We start from the raw sequence: 14402 nt of genomic DNA, 5'->3' as shown, positions 1-14402 counted from the left end.
CGAAAACTCGGAGTGACCAATTGGCGGAGGATGGCGGTACCTAGTATTATTAAATTATATCTATAATGTATTTAACATCCTATACATTTTCTAAATTAGGTAATAATAGTATCACAAAAATATTAAAAAGTTCGGTTCGCAGAGTATATTTTATTCAATACACATATATATAAGTTCTGACTCGTGGTAAATTACTTAACATAATATTATATAAAGCAAAACTATATAAATAATGTATCTACATTATTCATTCTGTATCTTTTTAATATTGTATACGACGTCGAGAGGACCTGATTAAGTTTTAAACTGTCGTCCTTCGCGTATTCTGAGTATGTATGCGTGTACTCGCGTGGGGATGTTGTATGTACTATGGCTACAGACGCGTATATACCTATATTCGGATTATCGGAGGGTCCTTTGTCCTGTGCTTGTTTTTTTTCTCTCTCCATACACACGAGTATACAATTTTTTCCCTCATCGCGATTATTATTACACGGTCGTCCGTATATACATATATATATATATATACGTATAGTGTATATACTATATACGGAAACGGCGATGAGTTTGTCGTCGGGTGCGCGCGGTAGGGGAAGACACAAAAACACATACATATATACTCGTACGAAGAGGGGAACTCGCGAGAAGATCGATAAAGGGGTGGCCGCGGGGAAACAGTTACAGTGTGCAGTACAGCCAATGGATGATCTCTGCGCTAACATGGCTGCTATAATATACCATCTGTCACGGGGAATATATTAGATCAGACAAATTATCGTTGTCTGAATGAAAATACTATTTTTTTTTAAACACGAGTACCTCCCACTGGTAAACGCCGCCGCCGCTTAAGGGTGGCACCGCAGCCATAATAATAATATATAACATTGACCCACATTATATCGTATTTTATACTGTTATATACATATGAAATATTGAAATATGATAATTATATGTATATATAGGCCGCGAACTTTATATCTGTACCTATATAGCGAGACGTCCGTTCACTGCAGTATATGTATACATATTATATAAACAATAAATTAATATTATATTACGCGATTGTTATTTCGATCATATTATATAGACATACGATATCATTATTATTATTTGGTAGGTACAATAATAATGTTATGCTTATATATTATGCGCGTATTATACGATGATAAAATAGTACCCATCGATTACGCAAGAGTATATTTATATACTCTCGACCGGACTCGTGTGGTTAAATCGATCGGAACTAAAGGTTAGGAAGTAAATACTAAATTCTGTCTAAAATGTATTTCGCGGTCTATTGATTTCACCCGGTTGCGTATGTTGGTAAATGTAACGCTGAACTGCGGTTAATATATTTTATAACCACGCGCATTTAATTTACGATAATCATTGAAAATGTACGAAATATGCAGACATAGTTCGCGCTTTTTTGACGCAAGAAATACACAGCATAAATTATAGAGTACATACCTGCTGTACTGTGACTACAGCGGTAGCTGTTGAAAAAAAAAATCGAAGGCGCCATAAATGTATATTATTATTGTTTTTATCTCGTATATATTATATAATATATATATATATACATAGACGGAATGTCGTTCATATTCCGATTTGTCAAATAAAAAAAATAAAAATATATACACGTAAACAAAAACCGAGTATCGTTTCAAAACACAATACCTATGTATATTACGATGGAGGCTCGTTAAATCCTTTAGATTTCATCTAGATTAGACTTTAAACGTTTCTTGTGACAAATACGCGTGTGTGCGGTCGCACGCGTCCAGTCGGATAATGTACCTACGCTCGTGTATCTATATCGTTTTTTTAACCACTACACGTGCAAGTATACCTGTGCATAATAATATATGTATAATAAAATGATATAGGTATACGTCTACCTAAATAATATATATACATAAACGAAATATTATGTACGTGTTATATATATATATATATATATATATCCATCGGGCCCATTCGTCCGGCCCAGCCGTCCAGTTTCAGGAGATCAGAAGTCATCAACTGTGGAATGCGGTTTTCGGGGTGGTGGCGGCGGCCGTGGTATATCTCGTTTTTTAATCTACACAACGCACTCGCGGGATTGTCTCGTATGCAAATGACGACGATGACGACGACGACGATACTCGCGGTGTGTATATATATATATATATGTTATAAACGGTATAATATGATCTCGACGCACGGGCGTCTCCGCGGTATAATAGTGTACGTACGTATAGAATATAGATATACATATTATGTTATCCCAGGTCGATACCGGGTATACGGTATTTAATTTACATCGTGTACGCGGGCGCGTGCTATAATATAACAAACCGAGTCTGTCAGATCGTCATGCTGCTGCTACGCTGCGTCCGGGCGGCACGCGGTCCGCTGACGAGCTGTAATCGACGCGATCGCGACAAATTACACACGACGATTAAACCGAGGCCGTTAATCGTTATGTATATGCGTACATGAGCGCGTTTATCATGAGTCCGACACCAGTTTTAAACCCCTTCCGGGCGCCGCTACCGACGGTTATTATTATTATTATTTTTTATTTGTAATTGAGACGCATCTCGGCGGTGGTCACTGACGTCGTTTCAATTTTACACGCGATTCCATGTACGTTTTATGCGCGTTTAACATACATACTATTTTAATAATATCAAGTACTTTTAAAATAATATAGTAAAACGTGAATCGAAATCCTATCAATTGCCAAATTACAAATTAACGGGGTTCTGCAGTTCCTATTTAAAAGTTGATGAAACTAAATAATATTAATATAAAATATTCTATACAAAACATGTGTCTAAATATATACATAATATTTATAAATTATTTGTTATCACGTTGAACAGATGGGAGATATATGTTAAAAATAAATTGCACAGTTTTATCGGTATAGCTCTACACTCTATAGGTTTTAAGTAAGATATACCTAACCTATTTACACGAGCCAATAATGAGTATTATAATTTGTAAACAATAAATAAGATTTTATTTTATTTTATTTTTAGCTTTTATAGTTTTATTATTGTACACAGGGATAAAACATATACCATTCACTATGACGTTATCATCATCGATATTAGTTAACATATATATAAAATAAATTTCATTCCATAAGACTTATTATGAAGACAACTCAACATTAGTAAAAAACATTTAATTGCTTATAAAATTATAATTGTATTTAATTTGTATGTTTCGAGTCTCGACTTTATTACATTAAAATGGGTTTAACACAGTACATTTTAAAATTAACTGTTTCGTGCCGGAGCAATAATTTAAAAAACATAAAATCAAAACCAGTTTCAAATTTGATACGTTTGAGAATAGCATATTTTTACATGATCGAGAATGCGTGCACATATTATATTAGGTATACACTCGGGTATATGGTGTAGGCATAAATATATATTACAATTTAAAAAATGAATAAACATAAGAACATAGCTATTAAATTATGATGTTTTATCTGTTATAAATTTGTATATACCTAAACGTAAATATTAAGAAAAAAAAATCATATTATTTTTTCGCTGCGAGTATATAAATAATAATAATAATAATAATATAATACCTATATATTTCATTAATCGTTATGTACATAGCTTGGGTTAATATATACTGTATAGCTCGTAAAATGACTCTACCTAACATTATATATATATATTTATATATTGGTATACCGTATAACGCGACACTATTACTCATTTATCTTACAGAAATGCGCACGATTAAGTCCACGTGGAATATATTGTCGGTCGTCCCTATTCTCTCTCGCGATCATATTATAATATATATATATTATTATATATAAGACTAGTACCTGCGCTGGACAAAACGGTCCGTATACATATATAAGCCCATAGACTTATCGTGGGGAAGATATCATATATATATATATATATATATATATGCGTTGTATGCGGTTATCGAAATGTAATAATAATGTTCGACCGTTAATAAACACTGCGACGGTAGTGAGCGAGTGAGTGTGAGAGGGTGCGAAGAGGGGAGAGAGATCGGGACCAAAAGTGAACGCATTTATATTATATACATGTATATCAATGCTTGTCTGTGTGTGTGTATGTGTGTATGTGTGAGTGTGTGTGTCGAAAGGACACAAACGAAAGCGTCGGTGGGCATTTTGCGCCATGGGGTAGTATAAGTACGATATTCGGTAGTATAGTATGGTGGGTGCGAGACGTGTATATTATTATTATATTATGAATGCGCGTATAATATAACCTATATACCTATATAATATATACATATTACGTATATGTATATATATATAAAGGCGTACCAAGGGTCCTGCAGGCTTCAGGGGCGTAATTCGTGGTTGTTATACTCTGGTATACGTCGGTTTATACCGTGCATACCCACTATATATTATATTATATACCTATGTATATAATACTATGTAGGACAAACCCTCGGCGTGCAGCCGCCGCCTCGCCGCCGCCGTTTCCGTCTCATTAGTAATTCTTAATGCCCGCGCCGCCGCCGGCCTTTTGCCGCTACGCGCCCTGGACTTGGCCGTATAAATTCACCCCACCACTATAAACGATATTATTATGTATATATACACATTGTCACATGCGCGCACGCATTAAATATTATAATAATAATAATATATATTGTCATTGTCTGTTCAACCCGTTCGCGAAACATGTACGTCCGTGGAAGGGGTGAACCACGCGTATAGGATATATCTGGTCTCAGTCTATGATGTATAATATTATATTGCCGTTGTATATTTTTAATACGTTCAAAAAATTATCGGCCATGTTTTTTTCAAGGACTTCCCCGGTGGATTATTATTAAAAAAAAAGTTTGCATCCCATATATACCATCATCACGATTGGGTTTCAGCTGTGGTGGGGCGGACGGAACGAACACTTTGGGGGTGCAGATAAAACCGAAAATATAACAATATGTATTTCGCTGCGCACACTTGGCCTCGACTTTTTTTTATTATTCGTTTTCATACCTAATCGCAACCGCAACGGTTAACAATAAATTGTAATGCGCCGACCACAACACTGTACATATTACATATATTAAAATATATAAATATACATGTATAAGTACCTATCTATATCATAGTACTCACGAGTACCTATAAGGTCGAGTAACGTGTGCTATATAGTCTGTATAGATTATAGAGTGGCTTAAGTCAAAACCGCAGTACGCAAACTATTATACATAATATGTAACATGACGACGCGTACCTATATATATATTATAACCGTAAACTCTTTTTTACTGTGCCGCACTCCTAACACCACCGTAAGCGCCATTTATTGTAGTTATATGTATTTAATATATATATATATATATACGCACTATTGTAGGGTCGTCTAAATTTTGAAGATCAGAATTTTATTGACTCCAAACTATATACTCTTTAATGCAATAAAGTCTAATGTCCTCCGAACGTTTTCTATATAAACACACGCAGAGTACGAGTAAGTAAAATAATATGGTAGGTATCTTGTACGGGTACATATATATATAACATTATGTCTGAACTTTGTCATCATATCCTTAAAAGGGCTGCAATGAATGCAACTCGATGACGTTTTATTTGCCGCGTACGACGTAATGCCGTTACTTGTACATAATACACGCGCTAAGCGGATGAAACGGACATTTATATACTATATAAAATTGAAATATTTACCGAAGGAGAAAAAATTTAATGTATAACACACTTAAACGCGTACAAGTACGGCGACTATATTATTATAATATAATAATGTATATATTAAAAAATAATAACGATATAAACTGTTTTTTTTTTACAACCACAAAAATGTCAAATAAAAATATTTCTAACGCGCCACAAAAAATAATCATATTTACGTATGTACGCGCGTAAATCTCGTATACACGCCATCTATATATTATATTTATATATACCGCTGATGCACATATATCATATGGCTATATCGGACATTTAAAACGAATAACATTTTAAACCTTAACAGGTAAATGCCTACGTGCGTAATATTATTCGTTTTTGTTCGTGAATATTATACACCCTGCGATATATAGACTTGAATTTTGATAAGATCTTATACTGTATATTATTTAAAAATAAAAATCGTTTCAGTGCTTATAGTTATACACTAATATAAACAGGCTATACTTGTTTCAAGCACGTGCGCGTATATTATGTTTTGTTTTATTTTTTTATCCGAACACCACCGCGATGACGCTATTATTAAGCGTGATGTGATGTCTGTATCGCGCTTTTGATAGTTCGTATAACTTTTTAAAATCGTTATCCAAGTCGAGAAATGTTTTATTAATTAGTAAAGCCCGTACACTAAAGGAATATAATAAAGATGACAGCTAAAAAGCACGTATGCCTACGTGTGAACGTCTTGATCGGCAGACATCATCATTCAGTATGATTATTTTTATCATCATCATCATCATATACACACAGGTATATAATATATAATATAATAAAATATAATGATTGAGTGTATTACTATATGTATAGTGTTGCGGTTGTATGTGTTAAAACGGGCTGGAAACTTTCTGAGGCACATAAAAACACGAAATTTATGGCTACACAGTACGGGTTATTATAATATCGGGCCATTATAATATTTTTCTACCAATCTCGGAGTAGGAGAACGGTTTTCGAAATTTATGCTTGGCGAGAACCAGTTTTTTTTTTCCATCTCTTTTTTCCGTACCATTCATAATGCGCGAACGTGTAATTTATTTTGTTTATAGAACAACCTAAAAAAAAAAAAACCTGTTCCAGATGTCCTCGTTCGATAAAATATTAAAATAATGACATCCCTCTCCGACACCCCCTCGCCAGCTCTATACATTTCCTATCTGTGCGCATGTAATAACAACAATTAAGCACGCCTATGTAAATATATATAAATGCATGAATAATACTCCAAAGACGCGAACCTGCCGAAATATTTATTGCTGCCCGAAATCAAAATCATAATATTGTAATCTCATCCAGTCACCCAGACCTCTGCATTTCAATTCAATTATATCATTTTAATGTGTTTGAGATGGGATTTACAGGTCAGCTACTAAGCTTATATTATTATACTTCATTATAGGTAATATGATACATACAATGTTGCAAATATTAATATAATGCCCCCGTGTTTATTTTATGGCTGAAACTCCATCGTTGTTGTTGCGAGATTATTATTCTTATTTTATTTTTGTTTATGACGATTGATGAATGACAGTCTCTACGTGCATTCTTTTTTTTGAATATACGCGTGTGATACTACAATTATTATTAATAATGCTTATGGAAATACGTGATAAAAACGTCACAACTCCCTTTTTTGATCACCATTAAATAATTTATTTTATACGTTTTCAATTAAACAACATTAAGTTCAACACGCTTTAATATTACTATGATTGAAATATATATTTTAATATTGATATCTTTATGGATAAAGAATAACCTTTTTATATAGTTCAAATATTACATAGGTACTTATTTATTTTTCCTTGGAAACAGTATAAACACAAACATAATATAGGTATATATAATGTTTGAGATTTAGTAATGCCGATGCTTTTTTAATTATATATATTATATTCCTTGTTGCAGTAGATTAATAAAATGATTTTTTGGCATAATACCAATAGGCGTTGTAAATAAATAAGATTTTATGATGAGAAAAATAATATACATATATGGCGTCTATAGAGCCAAGTCTAATTCATGATTTTTTAAAATACTTATTAGCAAAATTCGAATTTTTCAACATAACGCATTGAAACAGTTATTGGTTATTTTTGAGTGTTTTTGTTAACTGTTGAATAAAATCATTGTTGACAAGCTGGAAAACGTTTATACATAATTTTTAAAATGTTTCAACATAAATAAATAGGCATAAAAAAGAAAGGTGAATGTATTGGTATGATATAAATGACGTACAAACTAAATTAATTTTAATAAATAAAGAATGGTATGTATATAAAATGCAAGTAAAAGACTAAAACATAATTTACCTTTACTATAAAATAGTGCATACATTTTTTGTTATTAATATAAGAACTGTGCCTAATATGTAAATATATTTTTGACAGCAATGAATTATGTTTCAATATAATATATTTTTTAAATTCATTGTCGAGGCGATGTACCTACTAATGTACATAAAAAATATAAACACCTAATTTATGCGTATACTTTTTATGATATTAAATCATGATATTATATATTCGAGAAACAAAAAAATACAATAAAAACAATATTCTAAGTTTTGATGATAGTATAGTATAGAACAATAAGGAAGTAAAATGTTAAGTATAAAAATACGCTTATCAAAATAGATTAATAATAAAGTCCCAAGGGAAAAACACCGTGCAGTAGTGACGTTTACGTTTTAGCGCTTATTCGAGTCAGATACGGGCCCGGAAGGCATCACGGTCCAGACTCTACATGTAGGAACATATATACGTACGCGCTCTGAACACGACCTATGATCTTTCGGTAGCATATTATAACAACACTGGTGTACAACGACGCGTACAACTTTCATACGCGAATAGACGTAAAACCTCAGCCATAAATAAATCGATTAATAATACGTTTCTCCACCAGATCTGAAATCATACGTAAACCGTACGCGCCATTTTGAAACCATGCATATTTATAGCTGGCACTCAACTAACCTACCTACCCGAGTGCATTCAGCATTGTAATAATAATATGTATACCTATATAAACGTATACATTATAATAAATAATAACAATAAAGGTGGTTTGTTTGAATGCATTTTTTCCGCTGTGCATAAACGCGTTTGATAATAATATTATAATATTATGCAGGCGGTTTTCCGAATCTGCAGCAGTGGCAATTAATTTAGCCCGAGAAGTCGGCCGGCTGATAGGTGGTGAGGTAGTTTATGGGACAGGACATGATCGATAATAATTATCGATCGATGAACGGTTGGCACTTACAAAAAATGTCCTTCCAAATAACATAAAATAACGATTTATATGTATAAAATAATAATGAACGCGTACCGCCAGAAAAAGACAGTGAAAATGAATAGTCGTAGTTGGATCGTCGCCGACGCCGTCCGAAAAAAGAAAAAGGGTGGTTCACAATAGAGGTGCTTGAGATGAAACCACCCTAACCAGTCGGTTATTATATTTTATTTACCCGTATATGCGCATTAGACAATAAAAAATGAACATTGGATTTCGTTTGTATTTTTTTTTTTATTATTATTATTCCGAGAGGCGTTTATGAAATATTGTCGTGTTATTACTTTGTTTCATTATGGTTTCGTAACATATACATGTCTGTTTCGGATATTTTAGAAAATGGCAATAATTTATACAAAAAGAAAAAAAGAAAAAAACCAAATTTATTATAAGACATAACTCGTGAATACCATTAATCGTACGATGTTAATGTTGTGTTTTCAATATTCAAAATTGATTTAATACTTTAGTATTTTTCTATAGTTTAACTTGTTTTTATTGTTAACTGGTAAGTACGATTTTAAATTAATCAAACAGATACAACTTAATTATACGAAATAGATATGATAAACAGTATTTTAAAATTCATAATATTAATACATTTTTTATTCATATTCTTGCTTTGGTTAGCCGTCAATCACTAGCTATTAATAATTTATATTAAGTAAAACGCTGTGCATAAAATAAGGATAGGTTTAAGGAGAACTAAATTGGACTCTTACATTTTACATTAAAAGCAACTATACATAACTTTAATGAAATACAAGTAAAAAATGACGGCGATAGATTGTGATCTAACAAACTAAATTAGATTAAATCGTACACACTATTTTTCCATCTATCGAGTATTGTTTGTTCTTCTACATTGACATCAATAATAGTATATTATACAAATTAAAAATATTACGGATGTTTATATAAATAAATATTTTAAGCTAACTTATTTGGTATTATGATCGTCATTAAATATTATTTGATTATATTAAATAGTATTTGGTTATAAAATATAATTGCTATATTGTATTGAACCTCAATCTCCTCTTTACCCCTGATAAGTTACAAAATCGCTACCGACATAGACCGATATTGTTATAGGTATATAAAATATTTATTAAAGTTGAATCGAATTGATCATGATAAATAAATCAATAATTATAAATATTATAATATGTAAATTTGATATATTTAAATTACAGTAATGCCAGTAGTAAATAAATAATACGAATTTATTTTTACCCATAATATAAATTAAGTCGATAAACTTTCAAACATTTCTAAATTTCTAAATCGCGCGTTCATACCTATATGTAATCGTAACAGAGTACGTTGTCATTAAACACTTTACTTCCTAAGAAGGACCTGATAATATAATCATGTACAACGATACAATATCCCAAGTACGCCTATTCTTAACTGTTTGTAAATTGTGAGATATCAAACGGTTATGTTTAGCGAAACGGAATGCGTAATAGATCATAGTTTTTTCAGTGTTACATTAGAAAGTTATAATTAACAAAAATGATAAGATATTTTAATAAAACAGATAATTTTTAAGTCTAAGCGACAGACCTAATATGCGCGCGCGCTTGTATAATTTGAGGGGTGGGCGAAGCGTGGGAAAATGATCGAAGAAATAATGATCTACGAATCATATAGGTACGACTGACAGTGTCACAGTGTCCTATACGACATTGATAAATTGTGAAGTTGATAAACAAACCGATTGATTATCATATCTACGACGATAATAAAAGCGCGGGACAAGGATGATGTCAATAATTGTCGGTACGAAAAAAAAAAAAGTGTGCAAAACAATAAAACGATTGTACGAGTGATTTGCGTCTTACCTGTGTGAGTGCGTTTGTGTATTTTGAGATTCTCCGACCGGGCGAACACCTTGCCACACCCCTGGAACGGGCACGGGAACGGTTTTTCGCCGGTGTGCACCCTGATGTGGTTGACCAGCTTGTATTTGGCCTTGAACGGCCGGCCCTTGCGCTCGCACCCGTGCCAAAAGCACGCGTGCGTCGTGCACTCGGGCCCGCCGACATGTTCGACCGTTATGTGCGAAACGATGTCCTGCATGGAACCGAACATCTTGCCGCACGTGCGCATCGGTGGCCCGGGCTTGTCGATCCACAGGCACGACATGTCCTTGAGCGCGGCGGTCGCCACCGGGCCGTGTCGCATGTACCGGTAAAACGCGCCGCCCGGGTGACCGGCCGCACCGCCGTACGGGTCTTGGCTGCCGTAATCGTTGTGCCGGTGCACGGACGCGGACGGCTGCAGCGGCGGCTGCGGCTGGTGCGGCGGCGGGTACGCCTGTCCGTGGTGCAGCTGCAGGTCGTGGTGCACGGCCGCCGGGTACAGGCCGCTCATGTGATGGTCCCCGCCGTGCTGGTGATGGTGGTGGTGATGTCCGTGGTGGTGGTAGTCGGCCACGTCCCGGCGGATGTGCAAGAAATCCCTGGGCCCCGGATAGCCCGGGTGGTGCGTCGACGGCGGAGGGGGTGGCGGCGGCGGCGGCGGCGGTGGCTGCTGTTGCCCGTAGTGCATCTGATGATAGTGGTCCTGAGAAGCGGCCATATAGTCTTCCTCGACCTTGACGCCCATGCCGTTGACCAGAGACGCGTTGTCCATAAACGGGTTTAACATAACGCGGTCGTCATTTACGCGTCACACCCTCGGATGTTATATCGATAGCGTATATTGTAGTGTGTATGAAACGCCTGTCGTACGATGTTTGATAATAAAGTACAATAATACGTCGGTGGTAACGGTGCCGCGGCGTGTTTTCGCGAAGGTCGCGAGGAACGATTAGAGTTCACGATGCGGCGATAAGACACGACAGCAAAATACGTGTAGGAATACCGAGCAATGTTATATCGTAATAGCTGTGGTCGCACGGATTGATCGCATTTCGGCGCCGACGACGAGATATTATTTTGTTATTTACAACGTCGGCCGCAGCGGCACTTTCGGCGCGTCACTCGCGAAAATTCGGGCGCACGTGTGTAGGCCAGAAAAATAGAAAAATTCCACAAAAAACTAATTGAAAACGAATGAAAATTAAAAAAAAAAAAATATCGCACACTGTTCGTCGTTATTATATATTATTTCACTCGAGAGCGGGCGCGCGCGTCCACGGTCGGTCGGTCGGTCGGTTGATCGGTCGGTCGGTCGGGGTATTCGCAGCGGGTTGTTGAACGCCGAGTGGCTCCACGGCGTGACTGACGCAGCGGGTAAACAGACCGGGTCGTGCGCGCCTCGCGGCCACCGGGGCTCCACCCACCGAACGCCGGCCCGGCCAATGGGTGGACGTGCGGGGCCGGCGGTCCGAGGCGCGCGCGCGTCGCGCCGGTAGTCATCGACGGGCCGCGGTGGCGACCGAGTTTTCACTCTCTCTCGCTCGCTCGCTCCCACTCGTTCGCGACGTGCCCGCGCTGGATGCCTACTGCCCATGATACCTACCCGACTACCGCCGCCGGCGCATATACCGCGGTCGCGGTACAATAATAACGATATATAAATGATGAGATAATGCGCGCGCTCCGCCGACGACGGCCTCCTGCCGCATAATTAAATATATATATATATATATAATAATAATAATATTATAATGTAGGAAAACGGCACCACCTCTTAATCGCGCGATTGTCGTCGTTTTCGCGCAAATAAAAAATTATATACGACATAATATTATTATTATATTACCTGTATTATAGCATTATTTGTAATGCTCCCACTGTGCGCGCGTTGTAAAATACCAATGCACATGAATATATATAACGATATTATTAGGTCTCGTCATCACAGTTAATATTATGTTGTGTACGTAAAATATGGTTTATTTACCATTACATAAACATAATGTAATAGATCAAATCATTGGACGGTGGTACGTGCAGGAATAGATGAATATAAAACGTGACAAGGGGTGAAGGTACTTAGATTTTTGCAAACAGATACCGCTGTTGCCGTTTCTATATTTCTAATTATTTTTTTTTATCATTCACTAAAATCCGTCATGCTAAACGTTACGCGTGATTATTTTAGCAAGATTTTCCTCGGATTTTCCAAAGTTTTCTACGTTTTACCATACATCATATGAACCCGCGACGTGTAATAACATAAATACCATATATATATAGGTTCCCACAGTAAATTTTGATTTCTAAACTTTGGGTGTAGTGGCTTATGAAATTCCGTCTTCTCTCGAGAAACCCGCAACAAAAGTGATTTTGTATACACACTGCATATTGGGCGCAATTCGAATGATTCTACTACCTTAGGCCAACCAATACCATTACACACCCGTTGCGCGTAATAACGTGTTATGCGATAGAGTGTTATTAATTCTCTGGAATCCTCGAACGACACGTGACGTCGGGCTGGTGGTGATTAAGACTAGTTTCGCTACCACACGACACCTCGTGCAGTATAACAATATAATTATTATACTTACGCAGTATGCACTCACGGACGACGTGAATGAACTGTTGTTTATGTATAAATCGAGATTTGCGGTCGAAACTTGTCGCATCGCACACAACACTAAGCGTCACACGTCGGGTTCCAGTTCGTCGTATGTACGCCGAGACTTCCGAGACGCATATTACAATGATTATAAATCGAAATACACACACACAATAATCTAATAATAATATACTATTATTGTATTATTGTTGTTCTGCAGTGGCGTGACGTAAAATACTACGCGTTTACAACTATATATCGGTATCCATCACCGGCCCACAGAATTTCAAATCTTATAAACTCGGATAACGATTTCAAACCGCGCGTCGACGTTGCAGCCGTTATAGTCAGCCGGTGGATGATGGACTGGCTGGGTTGGATTTGTCAACTATAACGATAAGAAAACGCAATTTCGCCTGTAAACGCATATAATAAGCGTGTAACTACACATCGGCGATATTATTAACATTATACTGCTGGACGCCTATGCGTTCGTATACGGTTCACGCGTGGTGACGATTTCCGCGTGATTCGGCGTGATAATATACGTGAAATTATTTTTTTCGATTTCGTACACGGCACTTCGCGTTTGGCACGGATTTCACGATTTTCACAGGAACTCGTCACATCTCGGACTGCATTATATTATAATATTACAACGTCAACGCTGAACACAAATTATAACAAATAAATCACGACATTGTCATCGACTCATCGTTTATGCCGTTTGTGGTTGATGTGTCGTATACGACACCCTATGCAAATGAAAGCCAGTAAAAAATTACCTGCAATGTCCGATATGATATCTAATATATAAAAATCTCGTGTCACGATGGAAAATGTATGTATATTTATATTATTATAAAACCCCAGCTGCATCGTTTGTCACATTGAGTCTAAGTAA

General features: G+C 36.1%; 1 protein-coding gene across 1 annotated transcript in view; it reads right to left on the bottom strand.

The window, feature by feature from the left end:
- LOC113560085 (zinc finger protein ZIC 4-like) overlaps positions 1-12236 on the bottom strand; it is a 37823-nt gene extending 25587 nt beyond the window's left edge. Inside the window, exon 1 of the mRNA XM_026965864.1 lies at positions 10870-12236. Coding sequence (XP_026821665.1) covers positions 10870-11677 — 808 coding nt within the window. The 5' untranslated portion in view covers positions 11678-12236. The remainder of the gene's footprint in view (positions 1-10869) is intronic.
- Positions 12237-14402: the final 2166 nt, after the last annotated feature.

The sequence above is a fragment of the Rhopalosiphum maidis genome, chromosome 4, assembly GCF_003676215.2.
Source record: "Rhopalosiphum maidis isolate BTI-1 chromosome 4, ASM367621v3, whole genome shotgun sequence".
NCBI lineage: Eukaryota > Metazoa > Arthropoda > Insecta > Hemiptera > Aphididae > Rhopalosiphum > Rhopalosiphum maidis.
Note: the sequence above shows the minus strand (reverse complement) of the source record. Positions and strands in the feature narration are given on the sequence as shown.